Consider the following 23,780-nt stretch of genomic DNA (forward strand, 5'->3'; position numbering starts at 1 on the left):
ATATATAAAAACACATTACATTCATCTTGGGGACTAGTACATATACATATGTCATATTTTAATCATTTTTACTTCCTCTTCCCTTCCCCTCTTTAAGTAAAAAAGAGCTTTCCAAGCTTATTTTAAAAATGCTTTTTTTAAGACTATCTGGAAGCTTGTTTTAGATGTGTCTTATAGTTACAGACACCTCCTGGTTTCCAACGTCAGCTTGAGTCAAACTGAGCCCCATTGTTTACAATTATACAGATACAATAGCCAGTGACAAGAATGTCACATTATACTTAAACATTGGATTTGGAGCTTCTCTTATTTGATTAAACAAAATAAAATGAAATTTCTAGCTGTGTGTGGTGACACAAGCCTGTTACCTCAGTGCTCCGGGAGGATAAGACAGAAGGATCCCAGGTTTGAGCCTAGCCTGGACATTTCAACAACTTAGCAGGAAAAAAAAATCTGGGGATATAGCACACTGGATTTGATAATCAGTACTGCAAAGAAAAAATGTTTGTAGTAAAAATTTTAAAAAGATTAATACTGAAAATGGAAATTATTCAGACCCACATCATCTTATAACTTCCATACTGGGAAACAGATTGCAGCAAATTGGGAGACAGCTAAGCTGTGGAACTGAAGCTTTACATGTAGCCGATGTCATTTTTAAAGCACATAGTTATGCTCCATTTAAGACAACAATCATATGGAAAAAGTGGTTAATAAGAGTGCACCTACCGGCTCTCACAGTGACTTTTCCTCCCTCAGTTTAATGTACCAAATTTCCTTGAACATTTTTCTTGGCACTATGTTAGGTGAGATTTTAATAGAAATTCTATTTTTTACTTTATTATGGTATTGGTTTAAAAATCCACATGTTGATAATCCCAGAGTCTACTTCATGGACCTCATGGAAATCTCTGAGATACTATCAAGAAAGGGGAAAGTAATTCAGTTGAGTATTTTGTAAGCTACACTGCCATCTATTTGCTAAAATTCTAAAAGACATTCAGCAAAAGCCTAAAGATTTGGTGTCATATGTTTTCTCTAAGATTCTTTTCACATCTTTAAAATTAGGGGGAAAGCAGTACTTATTTCCAGGTTTTTTCAAATAATACAAGTGATTTAATAAGCTGAAATGCACATAGAAATGATATTGATCTTTGAAAACTTCCCTAAGATATATGAAAAAGTTTAATTTGTTACAGTCTGTCTTACTGGCTATGCAAAAACACATCAAAGGTCATGTATTTATTTGTAATCTATTTATTTACACATCTTTACTGAGCAAATTTTTAAACTCCAAAGAAAATGAGGACATTATGCTTGATTTTCCAGTATATATAAGGTGCTTTATTAAATTGGTATGCCTTCCTTTTATATCAATACCAGTGAAAAAGAATTTAAATAACTGAGACATTTAACAAAAGGACAGAAAGTGAAGATTAGTATTTTACAAAATTCTAGTCAGGAGTGCTCATTCATCCTGCCAGCTACCTGAAGCACAATCTAGTGAAACAAATCCATGGAAGTATTATTGATTTCCCCATGTCAATCACTGCTGGTCTTCAAGTGGTGGAGCTGCAGAAACTTACAACTGTGGGAACCACACAGACGCAAGAGGCCTTTGGCTTGAGACTCCACACAGCTATTTCTCAAGTTTTGTGGTTTCCAAGCACAGATATCTACTAATTCTTGATTACCATTCCTTGACATCGTTTGGCATTTATCTTCTTAGGCAATAACCTATTTATATTTCATCCTTGACAAGATGATCTTTTCAGAAATTCCTTCCTACAGTATGCCTTCATTCGTTTTTAAGCCTCCTTTCTTAAGATTGAAATGCAAATAATTTCTTTATAAACATTTTAAAAGCATCAGTAAAACTTTAAAAAGAAATGAGGATGTTCCAGAAATTCAGATTTAATTAAAATAAATACAGCCACCTGATTCACAATTTCTTACGAAATACAAATAGGTTTCTTTTCCTAGCTTTGACATCAGGAGAGAAATTTATTTACAAATTATTCAGCTTCCTCTTTACCCAAGAAGCTTAAGTTATTTCTGGACCGAGACATTAATACACTGAACAAGATTTAAATTCTGTCTCTAAATTACAGAACCCTTATGGATACTATTTAAGCTTTATTTCAGAAACTCTGCAGGAATCACGAGGTTAAACACTTTGTGTGTGAGCAAATCAAATTACCTTGCAAAGCTAATATGAAGCTTTCTTATATTCTGGTAAAAGTCTCACATAGCTTCTGCTGAAATATCAAAATACTAAATCTATATTTTAAAAATCATAAGTCATCTTTCAGGGATGAGATAAAGCTAATTATTGTATGATACTTCAATTTGTTGACTTTTTAAAAGAAAATTGAAATAATACTTTATCTGCTTTATAATAAACAATGTAAGGCTACAATAACTAAAGCAGAAATACCACACAAGTAATGGAGACCAACTCTCTAACATCCAGATAATGGAATGGATAATTTAAAAGAACCTAGATTTTAACTACCTTGGAAACAAAAGTCTTTTATCTGGCTACTTGGTGTACAGGAATTCAATAAAGAGTAGTCACAGCAAATTATTATACATAGCAAATAAGTTTTCTGAGAAAGCTCAAGCTAGTGAGGAAGAAATGCTGTTACAATTTGGACTTTGGAAGTCATACAGAGACCTGTGTATAGAAGACTTGGCTCTCAGCCTATGATGCTACTGGGAGGTAATAGAACCTTTAGTGAACAGCACCTAGCAGAAGACAGATCACTGGGTGTGTTCCTCAAAGGGGATTTTGGGACCCAGCCTCCGCTCTCCTCTTTACTTTCCAGCCACCATATGAATGAGACTCCTCCAAAAAGTGCTCACATGGTAACATATTGTGCTGCCTCAGGCCCAAAGCAATAAGAGTAGGCACGCACTGACTGAAACCTCTGGAACCGTGAGACAAGCTAAATTTTTCCTCCTTTTTAAACTTGATTTATTTCAGATATTTGCTATAGTCATAGATACCTAACTCAAAGATTAAATAATACTAACAAATGTTACCTGAAAACATATTGTTAGATCATTGAGATCCACTCAAAATCAGTTGACAAATTTAAAGGAAAAATGCAAACAGCTATAAGATAAATGTTTATCTAATATTAGAGAGGATATGTACAAATGGAATGAAATAAGTCTTAAGAGAAAATTATTGCTTCTACATAAGAAAAACTATTATAAACAACATTAAAAGTCAAAAGAAAATTTATTAGGGGGAAAAACACACAAAAGAAATATGGCCAGTGTTTCATGGAAAAAATAATTCACAAAAAGTAAAACCCAGAGAAAATGTTTAACAAATATATAGTAAAAATTGTTTCTTAGCAAAGACATTGCTAGTAAACCAAAATATCCAAGTTAAAGGACTAAAATAATTTATTTTACGTATATAGAGATATGTTAATATTTTGAGTTTTTTGTTTGTTTTTTCACATATATATTTTAAGAGAATACTTCATTCTGGAAAGAACTCGGCATTCTGGTGAAGATGCCAAGTACTTTTTCTGAAGTGTGTTAACAAGTTTTAAATAGTTCATACACTGTGACTTTTAGACATTGTCTATGATTTTTGTGCAGAGTTGTTCTCTAAACCCCCAAATCTAAAGTAAACTTAATCAATTTTTTCAACCCTTTTCACAACAAAACAATGTAGAAATTTAGTAATATCTTTATAATAAATAGATCAAAGGTCGTGGAATAGGCTATTTGTATGGTATAGCAATAAGACAACAAGAAGTTACCCAGAGGGCTGGAATACGGAGGCCCTGGTATATCCGTCACCAATTCTTGATCCTTAGAAGCCTGAAACAAACTACTTGGAAATATATAACTTAAAACACTAATATTAATGTATGACAATTTTATGTTATAGTTTTAAAATTAACCTCTAAAACTTTAAAAAGATAACCAATAAAAAGGCGCTTAGTTTAACAAACATAAAAACAAACAAGAATGCAAGAATCCAACTGCAATTTGAAGAATTTTAATTGAGAATATGCTTATGTTATATAAAATAAAGCAAAAAAGGAAGTTGTTTATATTCAATTTTTACAAGCATTCAAGTTCTTAAAAAGGGGTAATCATTTAATATTGTCAACATCCTTTCAAATAGTTCTGAAGATAACTTTTCACAAATATTCTTTTAATATACATCATTCGATCAATATAATAACAGGGCCATAAATATGTGCTCAGTTCCTTTGGGTCTACATATTCCTGAGATCTAAAAATATATGGGACTACTTTTTACAATAAAGTTTTAAAAAAGATTAATGTAGCTGAAAGATGAAAAGAAGCCTCATATGTGTACACTTCTATAGGGAAACACTGCATCTAGCCATCTTATATAATCTAAGTAGTTTTTCTTAAATGAAGAAGATGGAACATGTAAGAGAAACTAATTTATAGGAAACTTGATGCTGTTCTATACCCACTAAGGGGTTGAATGAACTCCATGTGTTTCTCAGAGCACACCCTGAACAATTTATATTCAGAGCTATAGGACTTGGCTTTACCACACAAACATAATCCATATTGTTTTTCTTCTTTCCCTTCAATCTATCTATCAAGCAAATAAAAATTTCATCAGTTAGCAGTCACTCTCATAGAACCTCAAAATACCAAATGTCAAAATGCCTTTTCCTTTGCACTTTTTATATTTATAAAAATGGAATCAGGACTGGGATCTTATGACTATAATAATGTTGTCATATAACTTCTTCATATTATTTGCCCAGAAATCAGTTGTAGTTTGTATGCATCAACGTATTTTACACCACGCTCTCTTCTCATTATCTTGAAAATAATGTAAAAGTAATATTTAACTAATCTCAAGAGATAATGTTATACTTCTATTAAAGGAGAAACAGTGAAATTATGTAAAGGGACTCAATTAATTACCAAAGCCACAATCAGTGGTTGAGCACATTTATTATGTCATATTTTACCATCTTAGGCCATTTTTTTCTATGCAAGTGTGACATTTAGAAGTTACATTTTCAAAGCTCATTGATGTTTTTAAAAATAATAATTGTATGGGCTCATCTTCAATGTGTTAAAAATCAAAAGACTTGAAATGTCAAAAGGAAAAAAAAAATTTCACCAGATTCCCAAATTTGGTTAGATAACTTGCCTACTATAACATCTAGTTGCAAGAAGTTTATTGGCATCCTGGGGCTGTGAGTCATAATAGCTAAGTGCAGTTCTACTGGCTGGAAGAAAAAGTCCTACACAGTTGAGCAAAATGGTTACTAACCACTGATGTTTTGAAGAAAATCCAGTGCCACAATTAGCTGCCAGGAATTTTTCAACACTATATTCAAGAGACAAAAATCCACTACAATTTATTACATCAATTTGATGAGATGATAGTGAGCATTCATTTCTCTTGCTTTTCACTTTTTAAGAGAATGACATATGCTTTGTCTTAATTTAATAAATGCCAGTTTTCTGCCTATAGTTCCATGCTAGATACATAATGCAAGAAAAAAATTGCAGCTTTCAATTCATTAACCTATTCAGTGAACAGTGCCTTTATTGCTCAGTTATTTTAACCAACTTATCCATAAATGCTAATTATCTACAAGAAAAAAATTCCATCTTTTCATAAATTTTTTGTCAACATTATTTTTATTTTCCAGCTATATTCAATTTTTATACTTAATGTCCTTTAAAATATGTGCAATAATTTACATATTATAAATTTATATTTGAGTATAAAAAAGAATTCAGAAAATATTTTATTGAAAACATAAATATCAAGTTGTGATGTGTGAAAAATAACAATATTAATAAAATACAAAGTATAAAGCAAAAGTATCAAAATTCATAGGTGAATAAATCATCTAGTGGTTCCCTGTTCCTCATCACTGTTTTATACTAGAAAGAAAAGGTTACAGTTTTTTTATATTCCTGTCAAGACTAAGTGGCCATTTTGCTATTTTCAAATGCACAGATCTTTTTATGAATGACTTACAGGAGAAGGAGTAAAGATCTGGGAAAGAGAAAAGTAGAATGAATTTCAAGAAGGCATACACTATTTGTCCTGAAAATAGTATACAGGCTTCTGGAGAAGAAAAATAAAAGGTATGTATTCACCTTGAATATTAAAAAATCATAATTTCAGCAGATGGCAGAACTGTCCTTATGTCTTGGCAATTAACATTCATTGTGTGGAGTGGAATTCCTCCTTTAATGTAATTCCTCAAAGCAATTCAGAATTTCATATAAGAGGCTTCCACGCTGCTGCTAAGTAACTTTTGGACAAGGAGAAGAAATGCAGGAGAAGCTCTTTGTTGATCTAGGCACTGCATTGGCTTGAATAAAAAATTTTTAAAAATCAACTAATTATTCCCAGTAAAAACAATGATTTCTCATTTAATGATCTAATTATTCATTGTAATTATTTCTAGTAAAAAGAAACCCTTTTAGGAACAATGTCTTTGCCATCAAAACTCTCTGAAATCTGTCAGTTGTATGTTTCACAGAAGATATGAACATAAGTATGTGTGTTCCAGTCTCCCAATTATAGCTCTTACCAAGAGTACAATATTTAACTCATCCATTAACTTCATATGCATGGATTCTTGGGGAAATATAACATATAGAAGATTCCAACAGCAAACAATCAAGTCTAAGCCTTATTACCTCTGAGTAGAAGTAGAATCAAGGAAGAGTGAGACAAATCAAGGAAGAGTGAAAACAAAAGCTATCTCCTTGTCCTTCAGGCATCAATAAATGCATGGCTTTATTTACTGGTTTACAAAGGACAATATGAAACGAACTTAAAAGCAATTACATTTATCTGTGATCTAGCTAAGTATATACTTGTTATGGCTGGTATCTAGATGTCCCCCAAAACCTCATGAACTCATAGGTGGTGCTTTAGGTAGATGAACAGATAGGTGGACTTGATGCTCATAAGGGGATTAGCTAAATGGTGTGTGTGTTTGGAGGAGATGGATAGAGGGGAGCTCTAGCTGGAACAGTGTACATCCCTTCCTTTTCTCTTGATCACTCTCTCTGTTTCCTGCCTCCATGCTATAAGTAACACTCCTCCACCATGTTGCCCTGCCTCAGAGCTGGCCAACAGTGGACTGAAAGCTCTACAAACTGTGAGCGACAAACAAATCTTTCCTCCTTTAAATTGTGAGTGTTGGGTATCGGTGTCCTACCAACAAGAAAGTAACTAAGACAGTACTTTGCCAAGCTAATTCTAGAATCACTGGAGTGTTTAACTTTTATACAAAGTTTGCCACAGGAAACGTGTTAGACAGGTAGTATATTCTTTTCTGCTTTTCTCCTCAGTACTTTCCAAAATTCAGGATCACTTCTTGTCATGCTGCCCTGTTTCTCAGACCTCCCCAAGTGAACCACACAAGAAAGACTAACATGCTGCAAATTCATTGATCCTGTCCCTCATAAAAATTGACCTCTCATGATCCAGTCCTTCAAATTTGCTTTTTAAACTATCTTATTAATCTAGTGAGTAATTCTATCTTTGATATTGGCCACTGTTTATATAATTCCTACCCCTTTCATACTGTATGTTCTTTTAAACAACAACAATACCTAAAGGTGTGATAATTCTATAGATACTGACAAGTTCAGTGAAAGAGCATTTGGAGCCTAGAAAATCTGAGTTCTGTTCTGACCTCTCTATCTGAACAGGGACAAATCACAAGATCTTAGAATATCAATATGCTCATCAGGAACTAAGTACTACTTACTTCACAGTAGGGTCCTCAAGGATAAAGTGATGTCATAAAACTGCAAAGATTCAGAGACCACTGACATTAAAGCATATAAATTGCTTAATAATTTAAATGTGGTAAGTCATATCATTAACTATCTTCATTCTAGTTAATTTTACATATCTCTCCAAATATATAAAGAGTCTTTTGAGGAAAACTGAAAGTTTTATTAACTTCTGGAAATTTTAAGAAATTTTTCCTACAAGGTCCTTCTCTTACACTTTCTTATAATTTAATTAAGAAATCATGACCCAATACTGAAACTCTTAGGGGACGCAGTTGAAAAACTGGTCAGTACTGATTAGAGAATAAATAAACACATAACTTACAAAGAAAAAAAAAGTCACTAAGATTTGAAAGCCAAATGCTTTTCCTAATTATCTTTTCATCTTTTCTTTATGTCTATGTTCAATACCTTTAAAATAAAATTGAATTTAAGACTGAGAAAGCCATAGGAATTGTGGAATTCAAGAATTCATGTATAGCAAATCTTCATCAATCATTAATAGAAAACAGTGGTTGTTGTATTTGTGAGACAGTCGCAATCAGCTTGGCATTTTTTTCCTCATTGTTTCATTTTGTTGATTCATTTATAGTGAATGAATTTCTCTGACAAATCCAGCTTTAGCCTGCATAGGCTGTATGTTTGCTAAGAGAAAGCAGAACATAAAAAGAGAGGGAGGTGAAAGTATAGAATGACTTGCTTATTTGGGAAAGGGTAGACATCTAAATCCAAATATCTCCTTTACCTCACTGTAACTGTCCCAAAATATTTAAGAAACATTCAAAGCACAGAGTAAGCCAAAAGGGAAAATAGTTTCCAAGAGTCTGCTAGCCACATATTAATGCACAATACCCAGCAGGGGATGTCAGCAAATGGAGGCAACATGTGTTGAAACTTCTTTAAATCGCTTTCAGTATTAGAGTCATGTTTATATTTTTGCAGGATATGACTCAAAACTTATTTGGAAATATTTTGTTTCTTACTATAATAAAAAATTCTTTTGCTCCAGTTCTCCATTAACACTTAAAATGACATTTGCCTTTTGATGTACTAAAAATATTATCCCAAAATTATTACAGGAACAATTTAAAGGAATATTTAGGGAATCTAAAGTTTAATTATTCTAAAATAATTAACTTTTAAGAGTACCCGTGTTTTCCTTATAATTAAAGCATCTAACATCTAAAAGTCACCATGTTTGAGGGACCTGAAATAATTTATTGATCTGTGTTATTTTAAGCCACTTATTGCCAAAGAGATTTAAATAGATAATTTGAAATTAAATGGAATTAAAGAATTTTCAAGAATTCCAACTAATAAATGATAAGTGAAAATAAATAAAATTGACCTCCAAAAATATTTGCACAAGGAAAGCATTATGTGAGCATTGTGGAAAGAACGCAAAATCTTTAAGAGCCAATTTGAAATCATTCACACAAAAAAAATTGATTAATTTTTTCTTCTCCCCCCTTTGGATTATTAGGTATTATTAAGCAAATCAAAAACTATGGCCAGGATATATCTTGATTTGAGTAAATGATCAGAAAACATACATCTTTTAGACATGAGAAAGAAGTTTGAACTTTGGTGGAATTCACAGCTGATAAAACAAACCTTTACAAACTGTGATGAATGATAGGTCATCTCAGCCCGAATGACAAAGAGTATTTATCACCAAGAGACTGTGGACACATACTGAAGTTTATAAATGCCAGAATGTTCCTTCAGAAAAGTTAATGTAACCCTAGATTATAATCCAAAAATAATATTTGTCCCAGGCACATATTCAATTGTACTCTGATGTGGGAACATTATTTGGAATTGTGGATTTGGCTGTGGCATAGCTCGTATTTTATAAGGGACTTGGCAGACAAGAATACATTCAGAGAAAATACCAGAGGTACTAAATTACTTGAAAACTACACAGTGTAATAATTGGTTGAAGGAATGGATTGGGTGCTGACTGAAAAATTTAAGTCTTAGATGGTACATGCTGACAGCCTCTAATATCTGAAGATGACTTAAGTGAAAGAGGAGCTGATTTAAGCTATCACTCCAGGAGTGGAACTAGGATCGATGGCCACAAGCAGCTGTGAGAAAAAAAAAAAAAAAAAAAAAAAAAAAAAAAAAAAATCTTACATGGGAGTAAACTGTGGGAAAGTTTTCCTTGAGGGGGAGAATACGGAAATCCACATAAGAAATATTCAAGATATACAGCAGAAAGAAAATTTATCAGTGGTCAATTTCTGACCTCATTGCTCCTTTAGCTTTGAGACTTTGGTCTAGCTGCTGACCTTCTTTGAGCTGTTTTCTTCCCTATGAAATGGATCTCCTAGCACGAAATGAAAATGCGCAGTAACTTGGAATTCTAAGATAAGGAGGAAAGTTGCTGAACTACATGGTCACCATGGTCCTATTCCTAAGGTTTCATCAGTTTATAATAAGGGGAAATATAATATTTTTCATTTAATGGTAAGGAATTATTGCTAAGCTATGTCATTCATTCAACAGATAGGTAACAATGGGACTGCCATGGATAGGTACACTTCTAGGATATACTTCTAAATAAAAAACAATGGACACAAATTCTTGTCCTTATAGATCACATATTATGATAGAAGGAGACAGGCAATATACATAACACATAATTAAATTATGCAGCATAGCAGAGCTGTCAAGTGCTATCAAGAAAAATGAAGGGAAGCTACAATGAGAAAGTGACAGGTGAGGAAAGATACACTAATTTCATCAGGAATTTTTAGAATCAGTTTTACTAAGAAGTCCGATAGAAAACAGGGTGTCCTACCAAAACAACTCTAGATGTACTCAGCTACTTCATCTTTGACAAAGGAGTTGACCATCCCCACTGGAGGAAGGATAGCCTCTTTAATAAATGGTGTTGGAAAAACTGGATCCCAGGATGCCAAAGATTAAAACTAGACCCTTATCTCTCACCATGCACTAAATTAAAATCCAAGTGGATTAAAGATCTAAATATTAAAACAGAAACACTAAACTTGCTGGAAGATAAGTTAGGCAGAACTCTGGAAGACATTGGCATAGGAAAAGACTTTATGAACAAATCCTCAGTAGCTCGGAAACTAGCAGAAAGAATCAACAACTGGGATTTCATGTTATTAAAAAGCTTCTGCACTGCTAAAGAAACCATCAACAGAACTAAGAGACAACCTAAAATGTGGGAAAAAATTTTTACTGGCTGCTCCTTATAAAAAGGACTACTATCCAGAATATATAAAGAACTAAAAACAATCAGCCCAACCAAATATAAAGACCCAATTCAAAAATGGGTATCTGAAATGAACAGACATTTCTCAGACAAAGACATAAAAGCAGCAAGTAAATATATGAAAAAATGTTCCACATCACTGGTCATTCAAGAGTTGCAGATGAAAACAACACTGAGATTTCACCTCACCCCACAAAGAATGGCTGCTATCAAGAAATGAAACAATAACAGATGTTGGTGGAGTTGTGGGGAGAAGAGAACCCTCCTTCATTGTTGGTGGGAGTGCAGACTGGTGCAACCACTATGGAAATCAATACAGAGATACCTCAAAGAGCTGGGGCTAGAGGTTCCATTTGACCCAGGCATAGCTCTGCTGGGTATCTTTCCAAAAGAATTAAAAGAATCATATCACAGTGACATATGCGCAGCTATGTTGATAGCAGCTCAGTTTGTAATAGCTAAAACTTGGAAACAGCCCATTTGCCCATCAGTTGCAAACTGGATAAAGATGTGGTTTTTCTGTAAAATGGAATACTATTCAGCCATAAAGAATGAGAAATTTGAGTCATTCATGGGAAAATGGATATACTCCTAAGTGAGGATATACTCCTAAGTGAAATAAATAAGTCACACATGTGTATATACTGAAGTTTCTCTGGTGTAAAAAACTATAATAGTACACAAGATCCTAATGAGATAATTAACAATGTAAAATAAGAAGAAAAGGGCTAAAGGTATAGGGAAAGTGGGAAGGGTAGGGGAAAGGTAATAAGGGAAAAGAAAAACATATGAGAAAACGAAAAAATGGAAATGAAGTGTTTGTAAAGGGGGAGGGGAAGAGGGGGTGAAAGGAGGGCAGGGAGAAGGGGAAAAAATGAGAACCAAGACCTGTCATGTAAAGGTACAAGATTCCAGTAATGAATGTAGCTGTACTGTATACCTAGAATGCACCAATACAGTCAATAAAAAGGGGAAAAACAAGAAAGAAAGAAAACAGGGTGTCCTTAAAATCCTTCAACTCAAGCCATATATCAAGTAATGTAACTTCACAGAATGGTGTGACTTGAATTCCATACAATTAAAACTCATGTATTGAGGTCCTAGCCCCAGTATTTCAGAATGTGTTTGAAGATAGCGTCTTTAAATGTGATCCTACAGTGGGCCCAAATCCAGCATCACTGGTGATACCAGGGGATGTATCACTGACCATAAAGAGATTAAGAGACAAGCACTTATATGTGGAAGAATCTGTGGAGAGACAGAGAGAGGACAGCCACCTGCAAGGCCAGGAAAGAAGTCTCTGCAGAAATCAACCTTGCCAACACATCTGCATTTAGAAATGTGAAAAATGTATTTCTGTTGTTTATTATGGACTATGTTATGGCAGCCCAAGCAAACTAACACAGAGAATGTGGAAATACTATATGAATACAGTTTAAATATTATGTTTAAGAAAGTATAGGATTTCATTAGCATGAGTTTTAGGGCACTCAGAATCTTTAGTAGATATTGCATTTAGAATTTATATGGAAGTTTCAGCTATTCTGTATTCTTTTAAGCTTGAATTTCATTAAAATCATGAATCTAATGGACTACACAACTCAAAAGAGAGTATGTATAAATACTATGTAAATTTTTAGGATTCGCAAAACACATAATAAAGAGGGAGTCTACCAAAAATATATACACACTCTGGGAAAAGAAAAATAGTATGATGTTTTTTTCAACAGATGGGTGTTACTTCATATGGGGGACCCTAGAAGATGTCATATATCACAGAAAACCCACTACACTGCTGGTCCTTAGAGAAGAAATTGAAAATGCATGTGAAGCCATCCCAATGACCAAGGTTACCCAAGCAGCAGCTCAGTGTACCAATAAAGGTCTGGAAGCTCATGACCACCACTTTGAGCACTTCTTGTAATTGTAGAGGTCAAAGGTAGTTTGCATTTATCTCATGAATTCCCCTTGACAAACACACATAAACACACACACACACACACACACACACACATATATGCACAAGTAAGCAGCTAATCATACCAGAAATTCACTTTCCCTATCTCAGTGAAGTATTCCGCAATTGCACATAGAGCCTAACACAGTCTTATGATACAATTGTAATACAGAGGGTATTACCCTGATACAAGCAACCTGTAACTATATAGAGGATACTGTATGCACATTTTTAAATATTCTTAAAAGAATGTTACTTCCTACTCCTTATAGATTATCCCACTAGTGGCATACTTTATTTTAGAAATTAAAAATAAATAAATGCATATACTTACAGGTGCTGTTAATTTAGATGCTTTCTCAAAATCCTCAACCTCTTCCATCAGTGCTTCTTCAGTCCCAGGTAACGAATCTATTTCAATTTTCAAAAAAGGATAGAGTATATCCTCATTATTGCTTATTAATTCTGTGATACATAAATGTGTTGGTGAAAAGGATATTAAAGTGATTTAATTGTTGTTGAAAAAGCATGTGTTTGTGATTAAAATACAGTGCCCGGTGACATTTATTTATCTTAAAGGCAATTTATGAAACTGATGAGCAGTCCTATATTTTTTTAGTGATGAAAGTTGAACCCAGCACCTTACACATCTTAAGTGCTCTACCGCAAGCTACAGTCCCAGTCTCCATTCTTCTAATTACTGTAAATTCATATGATTATCACTTTATTCATCAATTGTCTACTCTTTAAATGTTATATAAAATAAGTATCAATGTGTGTTCTCTTTGTTAGATAAGATTAAAAATTGCAAACTGGGTCCAGAGAAGGATGCCTGTTAATAAATGGTGGCAGGTTTTCCATTTCAATGTATGAAACAAGAAGTTGTGTTTACTTAGCCTGAATAGAAGAGTGAGGAGTGGTGATTTTCAAATATAGGAAATGTGTCTGTTGAAATCAATTAATTATGGCACCATGGGCTTCTATAGTTATAAAGAAGTCTGCAGTAAGGGTTTATGCATGGAGTATCTATAAACGATCCATATAAACGCTGTCAACCTTCCTTAATTAAATTTAACTCCTTCTACTGAAATAAAAAGTCAGTTTAAAGAAGGATATTTTCTGCTTTTCCCTTTTTAATTTTTTTTATGAAGTAAACATTTTAGAAAAAACCTGAAAAATATGGAGGTCTAAAGAAAAAGGTTCATAGTCTGGAGACAAACAGAACCCCACATTATTTTGATATATTTTGGTCCCAAGTAACAGAAGAGGATACAGAAGGGTAATTTAAACTACTAGATTTTAAACTTGATTTCCTTATTTTTATTACTATTCCGAGATCCATATGAACCCATAAGGAAGAGCTTCACTTAGACTCTTGTGCAAATGGAGGTAGATTTTTCTTTTCTATGAAATATGTACTGTGGGAAGAAAATGAGAACATTAAATCTTTCTAGCTCTTAATGGTCACCAAGAGATAGGGAGACAATGGGAAACTTGGCACAATCATAGCTTTTGAATACTGCAGCTTATTTTATCTCCTAGGGTTCAGATTTTTTTAAATATAAATAGACGGATTGCAGCAGATTGAATAGAATTTGAACAATTGGTTCAAGTTATTAAAGTGTCTTGTGCTAGTTTTGTATTAGTCATGGTAGAGAACACAAGAAAATCTCAAAAACCATGTAATCCAATTAAAGGGAGAAAAAACAATATATATGAGGCAATACAAAAATAGGGGCTGGGCCATAGGGAATATTTTTGTGGGGTCAATATCAGGGAGTCTTAATATGACCTTAGAGCAGTGTCTGAAGAGGTAGAGGGAGGAAAGGTAGCTTACACCTGGTCAGAGAGAGTTAGAAACTTGTCAGCTTATGTTTTGCACTCTGAGTAACTACTTTTGGGGGTGGGGTACCGGGGATTGAACTCGGGATCTTGCGCCTGCAAGGCAGGTCACCGAACCACTGAGCTAAATCCCGTCCCTTCTGAGTAATTACTTGAAGGTAACAAGACAAAGCGTTTTAATTATTAGCATTCTTATTATTTTGGTTATGAAATTTTGCTTTATTTTTTCATAAAAGGAAAAAAAATCCAAAAGGAATCGGGCTGAATTCAGAAGGCTAGAAGAGTCAACAGCCAGCCAACCTAGGACCACCAGCCATGGTGGGAACTTGTCGCTCCACTTGCATTGCCGTGGTTAGAGCACCACGTGAGAACTGGCCATGTCACGGGACTATGGCAGATCTGAGTATATATAAACTATTATTTCTTTGCATTATACTACTCTGCCATTGATGTATATACCTGTAACAGTTATCTTTAAATGTTTATTACATTTGTCTGATATTGTAATATAAGTGTAATATTTGACATATAAAAGTATATATAACACATTATATAACGTATAATACACAATAAATATGAATTTTAAAGCACAATGATCAACACATCAAACCCAGCACCTAATTTTAAAATTAGAGCATTTTCAAAAACCTTAATATGCCTGTGAGTGTCTTCTTATTCCATTTCCCAGATTCCCCTTACTCCCTGAGAATAATATTATTACTTGGGGTCTATCATTCTCTTATTTTAATATAGTTTTATCACCTATGTATGCTTTCCCAAAGACTATATTAGGAAGATTTGCTCATTTTGAGTTTTATAAATATGACACTCTATGACTTGCTTTGGATTAATCAGTCTTTATACTTTTACTACTCATTCAGTGACGAGCTACAATCTGCTCACACCTGGTTTAGAGAACCAAAGGCCACTCTGCAAGTTGATCACTTGAAATCAGCCATGATACCATGGAAATCATCAGTCTCTGGAAATCAGTCTCCTATATTTTCAGAAAAAGGGTTAAACATATACCACCATGTTTCTATTTTATCCATCCTAAGTGTTTGTTTGAAATGTATTTATCTCCCTACAGTGTAAGAGTTTCACAATGTGTTAATTTCTCTATTCATGAACCAATAAAGGCTTGTTCAGATTTCAAGGTACATGAAGCTGGTATTGCTAAAATTTCTTTGCATTGTACATATGGTGTGATCAAAAACTACTGTGTTTAAATTTTTAAAAGTTTGTTACAGAAAAGGACACACTGCTATTAATCACCCTATAAATATTCTCCCTTGCTTTGAATGTAATTATCCCATAGTTCTTACCACTTTCTGAAGCGGTTTGAGAAGTTCTCTTTCATGTCTTCAGTCGCACTATCCTAGCTTCTCTGATGTCCTCAAGTAATTCACAACTTTTACCTTTTATGGTCATTTTGACTTTGAAGAAGAGCGAAAGTTTCTCAGTGCCGAATCGAATGAATAAGGTGAATGAGGACACGTTGTGACTTTTTTATGAACCTGAATTTCCATTAAATGGCTCTGCAAACAGCATTCGCTGTATTTTTAATCACACCCTGCAAAAGATGCTCATAAAAAGAGGACTCCAGAACTGCTTCAGAAAGCAGCAAGATCAGGATACGTGTGTTTGAACTGAACAGGGAGTACTTTGAGAGGGAATAGTGGCAATGTGTCTTTTACTATAGTAGTCACCATATATTTAGATCAGACCTTATAAATGCTTAAGATTTTAAGATAATGTAAAACTTTCCCAATATTATTTATATCCTGCCTAGTGTTCGAAATTTCTTTCATCTTTGTCTTCACTATCTGCGGTTTTGCCAGCTTTCTTAATTAATGCCACATAACTGGTTACAAAACAATTGTCTCACCACAGTCTGAATCTGCCTTTCTCTCATTAGTAGAGTAGTAAGTCATAGATAATATGCTTATTGTACCTTCTTATTTTCTATTCTGCTAAATATCTACTTTCGCTTGTCATTTATTTATCTATGGATTTATTGACCTTTATTAAATTGTAGGATCACAATGTTTCGAATATTTTTAAAATTTAATTTATTGGTACATTCTAGGTAGACAGTACAGCTACATTCATTACTGGGATCTTGTACCTTTACATGCCAGATCTTGGTTCTCATTTTTTCCCCTTGTCCCCACCCTCTCTTCACCCTCCCCTCCCATCCCCCGTTCAAGCACTTTAATTCCATTTTTACATTTTCTCATATTTTTTTCCTTTATGTTTTGAATATTAATGTTTATGTTTTCCCATTTTTGTCTTTTCCCTCACATATTTTGATGTATGAGAGTTAATTATATATGGTTGAATTTTTATTTTTTATAAAAATAGACAATTTTAAAATCAAACTTATTTTAACTGATAAAACTTTTAAAATTCTATATATTATTAAGTTGTCATGGGATATTGCAATACATATGCATATTGTGTCATCTTAACATCAGATTGAACATATCTAGCTCCTTGCTTATTGTTTCTCTATGGTATAAAACATTCAAAACTCCATTTTCAAGCTTTGTAAATTGTACAGCGTAATATTGTTTCATTATATTCCTTATGGTTAGAAATTTTTGTGTCTTATTTGGGATGTCCTTCTCCATCCAGGTTCAGGGAAAACATTCTCCTGTGGTTTCTAGCTGTCCTGATTAGTGGTACTGACCGTCCTGCTAGCACAGTGACTGATGAGGAAGTGATGCATCGTAGATGTTCCTGGTTGTGCATTTCGTGCAATTGTGTACTTATTCAGCAAACATTTTGAAGTGCTCTGACATTAACATCATAAGTACAGACTTTGAAATTTATCTTACGGAAGATGAGCATATACTAAAGCTTTATCTTCAGAAAGATAGTGAACAAAAAGTGGACTGGGACAGTGCAAAGAGGGAGAAAGTAGGTTGTTATACTGGATGGAGAACGAAGAGGAAAGCATAGGCCAGATACTAACAGGAAAAATGAAAAAGAGGCAGACTTACAAAGGAAATTCCGAGGTGGCATTGACCATAATTCAACACCAACTCAATACAAGCAGGAAGGAAAAGGTATATGGTATTTTCAAGTATGGTATTGATATTTCTCCCTAAGAATATGGAATTTATCAATGATCTGAGAATCGAAGTCAAAGTTATTCAAATGTCAAGGGGCAGATAACAAGTTTCATTTTCTATAGAGTAAATATGCAAAGTAAAGGTCTGAAAACTAGTTTAATTAGTGACGAAGTCTTGGGAGCAGCCGAAAGACAGTTGCCAGTCCTGAGAATCCACATTTCCTGCTTCCTTCTCCCCTTTGCTCTTAACCTCCCGGCACACAGCCTGAAGAAGTGTGCTGGTGGTGAGCACATGACTCTGCTGACAATGATGTGGTGCAAGAGAAAATGTCTAGTTTAATTTCGCTCTTGTTTTCAAATCATTAAGTGCCACTAAAGATACGATAAATATTCTTGGGTTTAAAACTTACCCAATGAATCTGGAATTATTTCATCTGGAGAATGAAATATTTGTAATGTCTGTTCTGTCCTTTCTGCCAGGTTGTCTCCTTGAAGCCTAAATAATTAAAAACAGTCATTGAAATATCCAATAGTGTTAAATTATGAACTATATATTATGGGGAACAAGACTGTGAAATTCGAAACCCTTAAATCAGAAATGTTTCTTCAAAGTAGAAACAAAAGTTGACTAAGCCATTCTACTATAGGTCTTTTGCTTTCTAGGCTTTAAGGGAAAGTTATCTTCTTTCCTTGTAAATACATGGCAAGACTAGTTTAGCTTCAATGTGCTTTACCTCTCAGCCTGACGAAAGAAACAGTTAAAACAAATGTTTTTACTGAAACTACAAAGGGAGACTAAGAGGAAGAAAAAAAAAAACAAGTTCGACACAGTGTGCTAAACTAAGTCCCGAGACCAGAAAATGTGAGACAATTTTTCATGATTACAAAGTTTTATCAAGCATTGTTCCCCAAATCAACCAATTTGAAACTGAAGTGTTGCAGGTGGCAGTGGCAGTAAGGTTCCTCGTGCATGTAGCTACCTGGGGTTCTCTTAGACACTGTGTCTTCCTCGGGATAGGGATTGTATATGTTCTTTCACACCAGTGTATTTCTCAACATCTGTTTTCTCATCTCCGTAGTGATAAAAGTGGACTGGCAAGGTCCAATGCAACTCTGGGTTTATATTACACTCTGAAACTGCATTATTAAAGGAAGCAGAGCTCAGCAACATGCTTTGGAATTCTGCTTTGAATAACTGCAGCCCCACTAATGTTGGAAGACAGTATAACAATCAGTCCAGAGACTCGAAGTTTCTAAGAGTATGTTTAGTTTGTTCTTGTGCTGAGCTAATAATGACAATTACCCATATTGGAAAGTAGTAATAAATGTATGACATAAAACAAGGAAATTTCTTAAAAATACAAGTACAATAACTATAGAATAGTTATATAATGATCAAATGTTATAATTCACAACCATTTTATAACTTTGCTTTTATATACCATAGTGGGAAGTCATAGTAATTTGCTTTTATCTTTTAAAAATTTAAGCAAATATCCAAATCTTTCTCTTTACCTTTTGTGTAACAATAAGTATAAAAAAATTGTACTCAATATTTTATATTAAGTTCTTCCATTTCTATGTGCATTTGTACTATGTTATTTTGTATACATATTGCTAAGTTTACTGTATTATATAAAGTAATTATAGAAATCTCAAAGAAAAATTCCTGATAACTGTAATACTTTTTGGTTAGCCTCATATGTATTTCATACTTTAAGTAATTTTTGAAAGTTTTACTTTGAAAAAATCTCCTTTCAATGAATTAGCTACATATTTTTCAAATCTTTCCTATTTTTTCATTTGAATCTCTTCCAGTAATTAACTAGAAAAGCTACGACATTAATCAACAATTTCAAATAGTCTTTTTGAGCTCTTTGAGTTAGAGATCATTCCATCAATATTATGAATGTAGGTGCATGATTTATTGAAAGGTGGAAGTAATCGCTATTATTAAAAATTCACAGAAGCACCAACACATTTGGGTTTTAATATTACATTAAAAACTTAAAAGACAAAATAAATTATTGACAAAGATAGAAGAGAGACATTTAAAACCACGTTGTATTTTTTGTTTCTTTCTCCCTTGCAAGCATCAATGGAACAAAATATTTATTTAGCATTTATTATAAATGTTGTAGAGATGCAAGAAAATTATAACTGTTGATTTCACACAGCTCTCGATGTAGCTCAGTTGAAAGGCAAATGGTCATAAATAAAAACTCAACCAAATGGGTGGTCTTGCAGCCGGCTCATTTTTGTCCAAACTCTGCCCTCCAGATACCTGTAGAGATGTGTTCACCGTGACTTGGCACCGGTTCCGTCGTGGAAAACTCTCCTTGACTGCTCAGCCAGTGTTTCCTAACTGCAGTCCACACAGCACTGCTTCTGTAAGAGGCTAATGGGTGCTGTGCAAACAAGGCTTTCTGGGCGAGTCCAGAAAATATAGTCTTTAAAAGTTAAATTGTTTGCGGGGAACTTTTTTTTTTAACCACTAGAGTTTTACTCATATTTCCAAACCTTTTCTCTCTACTTTGTAAAGGCACTCTTACAATTAACAAATTTCCTTATTTTTAAAATACTGACGGGATGCTTCCTGCTCCTCTTTTCATATTGAAATTGTTTTCTTCTCCAAGGGTATTATAGAACAAGAGCTGGTATTGTAGCTCAATGGCACAACTTGTACAAGGCCATAGGTTCAATATCCAATACCAAAAAGAGAAGAAAAGGTATGTTACAGAACCACATCTGAAAAGGAAGCTGCCTTACCTCTCAAACACAGATAATGCAGGATTGTATATACTAACATTTCTTCTCTCTACCTGTTAAGATCCTGCTCTGGCTCAATTTTCTCCCTCAACCTAAGTTATCCTCATGATGCTGAGTGTTTTGGTATTCATACATATCTACTTCTGGGCCTCAGAATCCTTTGACTTCCTCAATCTGAAGTCATTCCTCTACTTCGTATTCCAAGGACAAACTGCAAAGAATTGCTCCATATCAGAAATCTATAAATCCAGTGTTTTCCAAAAACAAACTTACTTTTGTGCTCATTCACAATCTCACTCTCCTACAGATCTGGTTTCTCCTGAATCCTTTTCTGCCCTATTTATCTGGAACCCATTGTGAGCCCCCTTGCCCTTTGTCCTTCTGTCATTCCTGCTTAACTAGACCCCGATCCCATGTGAACCACTATTTTTATGCAGGTGTCTAACAGTACTGAAGAAAACTTTGAATTGGTGAATACCAGTCAGTTGTCTCCAACTTTAAACTTGGGCTTCTGGATTGTTTTTCTTGCATTTTTCATGCTTCTTTCAAAAATATCACTTCTCCTTTATACCGCTTAGGAAAAAAAAAGTTGTAATCAGGAATAAGACTTTCAACTCCCCCTCACATGCTATCCCATAATTATTCTCAACTGCTTTTGCAATTCAAATAATTCACCAATTTTCCAATTCACAGGAGACATGGAGCCCTTCTCCCCTATGTAAGGCTTAGATATCCGTTGGGTTGGCAATTTGTGTCCTAACATGTTATCTCCCTAAAGGTCCTCAATCTATTTTGCAATCTGCTCTATTCATTCTGTTTAAGTCCAGCATCATTCCCCACAGTACAAACTCGCTTCTCTTTCAGCCCTAAACAGAAACACACACACACAGACACACACACACACACACACACACTCCTCCCCAAATTATCTTGGTCTACCTGCTGCCTTTTCTTGTGCATTCTTCTTTGAGTCAAACTCCTAAATTATTCTTCATCATTATACTACCTTTACTTCAACAGTTTTCATGCCCTCCTCAACCTGGTTTAATTGGATTTCTTCCCCAACTATTTTGGGAAAACTGCTTACACCAAGACTGCCAGACCAGTTAATTGTCATATGGAATGGAAACTGTGCTGAGCTTATTTTTATTTGACCTTGTATAAACACATTATTCTTGAGGCTGTCGCTGTTTATTCTCTGTGGCCTCTCTCTGTCCTACATATCTGACTGATTCTATGAATACAGCTTTTCTCAGTTTTCTTTTAAGGCTTTTATTTCTTCAAAGACTCTTAAATATTATTTTTTTACTCAGACAAAGAAGTAAAAGCATCAAGTAAATATATGGAAAAATGTTCCACATCACTGGTCATTCTGAAATGGAGATGAAAACAACACTGAGATTCCTCCTCACCCCACAAAGAATGGCTGCTATCAAGAAATGAAACAATAACAAATGTTGGTGGGGCTGTGGGGAGAAAGGAACCCTTCTCCATTGTTGGTTGGAGTGCAGATTGGTGCACTCACTATGGAAATCAATATGGAGATACCTCAAAGAGCTGGGAGTAGAGCTTCCATTTGACCCAGCCATCCCTCTGCTGGGTATCTTTCCAAAAGAATTAAAAAAATCACATCACAGTGATGTACATACACCTATGTTTATAGTGACAGTTTGTAATAGGTAAAACTTGGAAGTAGTCCATTTGCCATCAGTTGGAAACTGGATAAAGAAGATGTGGTTTTTCTATGAACTGGAATACTACTCAGCCATAAAGAATGAGAAATTAGAGTCATTAATAGGAAAATTGATACATATTGAGGGTATACCCCTAACTGAAATAAATAAGACACACATCTGTAAATACTGAATAGTTTCTCTGGTGTGAGAGACTGTAATGGTACATAAGATCCTAATGATGTAATTGACAATGTGAAATAGGAAGAAAAGGGCTAAAGGTGTAGGGGAAGTGGGAAGGGTAGGGAAAAGGAAATAAGGGAAAGAAAAAAATATGAGAAAGTGGAAATAAAGTATTTGTAAATAGGGAAGGGAGGAGGGGGTGAAAGGAGGGCAGAGAAAGGGGGGAAATGAGAGTCAAGACCTGTCTTGTAAAGGTACAAAATCCCAGTGATGAATGTAACTGTACTATACACCTAAATGTACCAATAAACTCAATGAGAGAGGAAAAAAAATATGATTTTTCCTCAGCTTTCTTTGTAGCCTGCCATTTCTAACTCTTCACCATCTCCCTGAATTATCTCATCTGTGGTAATAGCTTTAGTCACATATAGAAGTCTTAGGTTGGTGTACTCAACTTCTTGCCACACAGTTCACTTGGATGCACTGTAAGTATCTCACAGGCAACGTATCCAAAAGCAAACTCATCTTTGCTATCCCTTTGTCTCTCACTGCACTAATCCATCCCAATCTTACTAATTATACTTTCGAAAGAGATTTCTTGTGCCATCATATCCTAGACTATTGGTATACTATGCAGTATACTATTGCTGTAGTATTAGCATTCATCTTGCTTTGCCAGGATTTCTGTGTGGTTTCTCTACAGATATCCATATCAGAAAATTGCCTCCCAATAAATACATTTTCCATAAGTTTACCACAAAGTTGAAAACAAAAATTCAATTTTATTACCATCATATTTTAAAACTTTTAGTGTAAGAAATCTTAACAAGTAGTTTTCATGGGTTAATGGACAAGCTTAGGATTAATGTGTTAATGGAAATCACAATTCATAATGAATGGACCAGAGATGTGTTATGTTCAGGTACCAGTTCCACACAAAGCATATAAACTTTATGTTCTAAATATATACTAATAAAAAATAAATAATCATTAAACAAAAAAGAATTTTAACCAGTTTCTCCAAATAATCCTTGAGTCAAAAAGGTTTAAGAACTACTATTTTTATTGGCTTCTCATCATCTACCAATGAGTTATGGTGTCCTTAGCAAATTATTTGAGTCCCCCTGTTGAACAGTCCCTACCTATCTTCATGAATATTCCACCATGTATTTCCTACCCCATGAACTGTAAACTGCTTTCACTTTTAGGGAGATATTTCATTAAGAAGCCTCTGTA

The 23,780-nt window shown here is 34.2% G+C and overlaps 1 protein-coding gene across 1 annotated transcript in view; it reads right to left on the reverse strand.

Annotated features, from left to right (window-relative positions):
• Window positions 1-23,780, reverse strand: part of CUNH8orf34 (chromosome unknown C8orf34 homolog) — a 358,931-nt gene that overhangs the window by 63,344 nt on the left and 271,807 nt on the right. The window contains 2 exon segments of the mRNA XM_010611479.2: window positions 13,336-13,412; window positions 18,330-18,415. Of these exon segments, the coding sequence (XP_010609781.1) occupies window positions 13,336-13,412; window positions 18,330-18,415 (163 nt within the window).

This window comes from Fukomys damarensis, unplaced genomic scaffold (assembly GCF_012274545.1).
Source record: "Fukomys damarensis isolate Sample0158 unplaced genomic scaffold, DMR_v1.0_HiC HiC_scaffold_5, whole genome shotgun sequence".
Taxonomy (NCBI): Eukaryota; Metazoa; Chordata; class Mammalia; order Rodentia; family Bathyergidae; genus Fukomys; species Fukomys damarensis.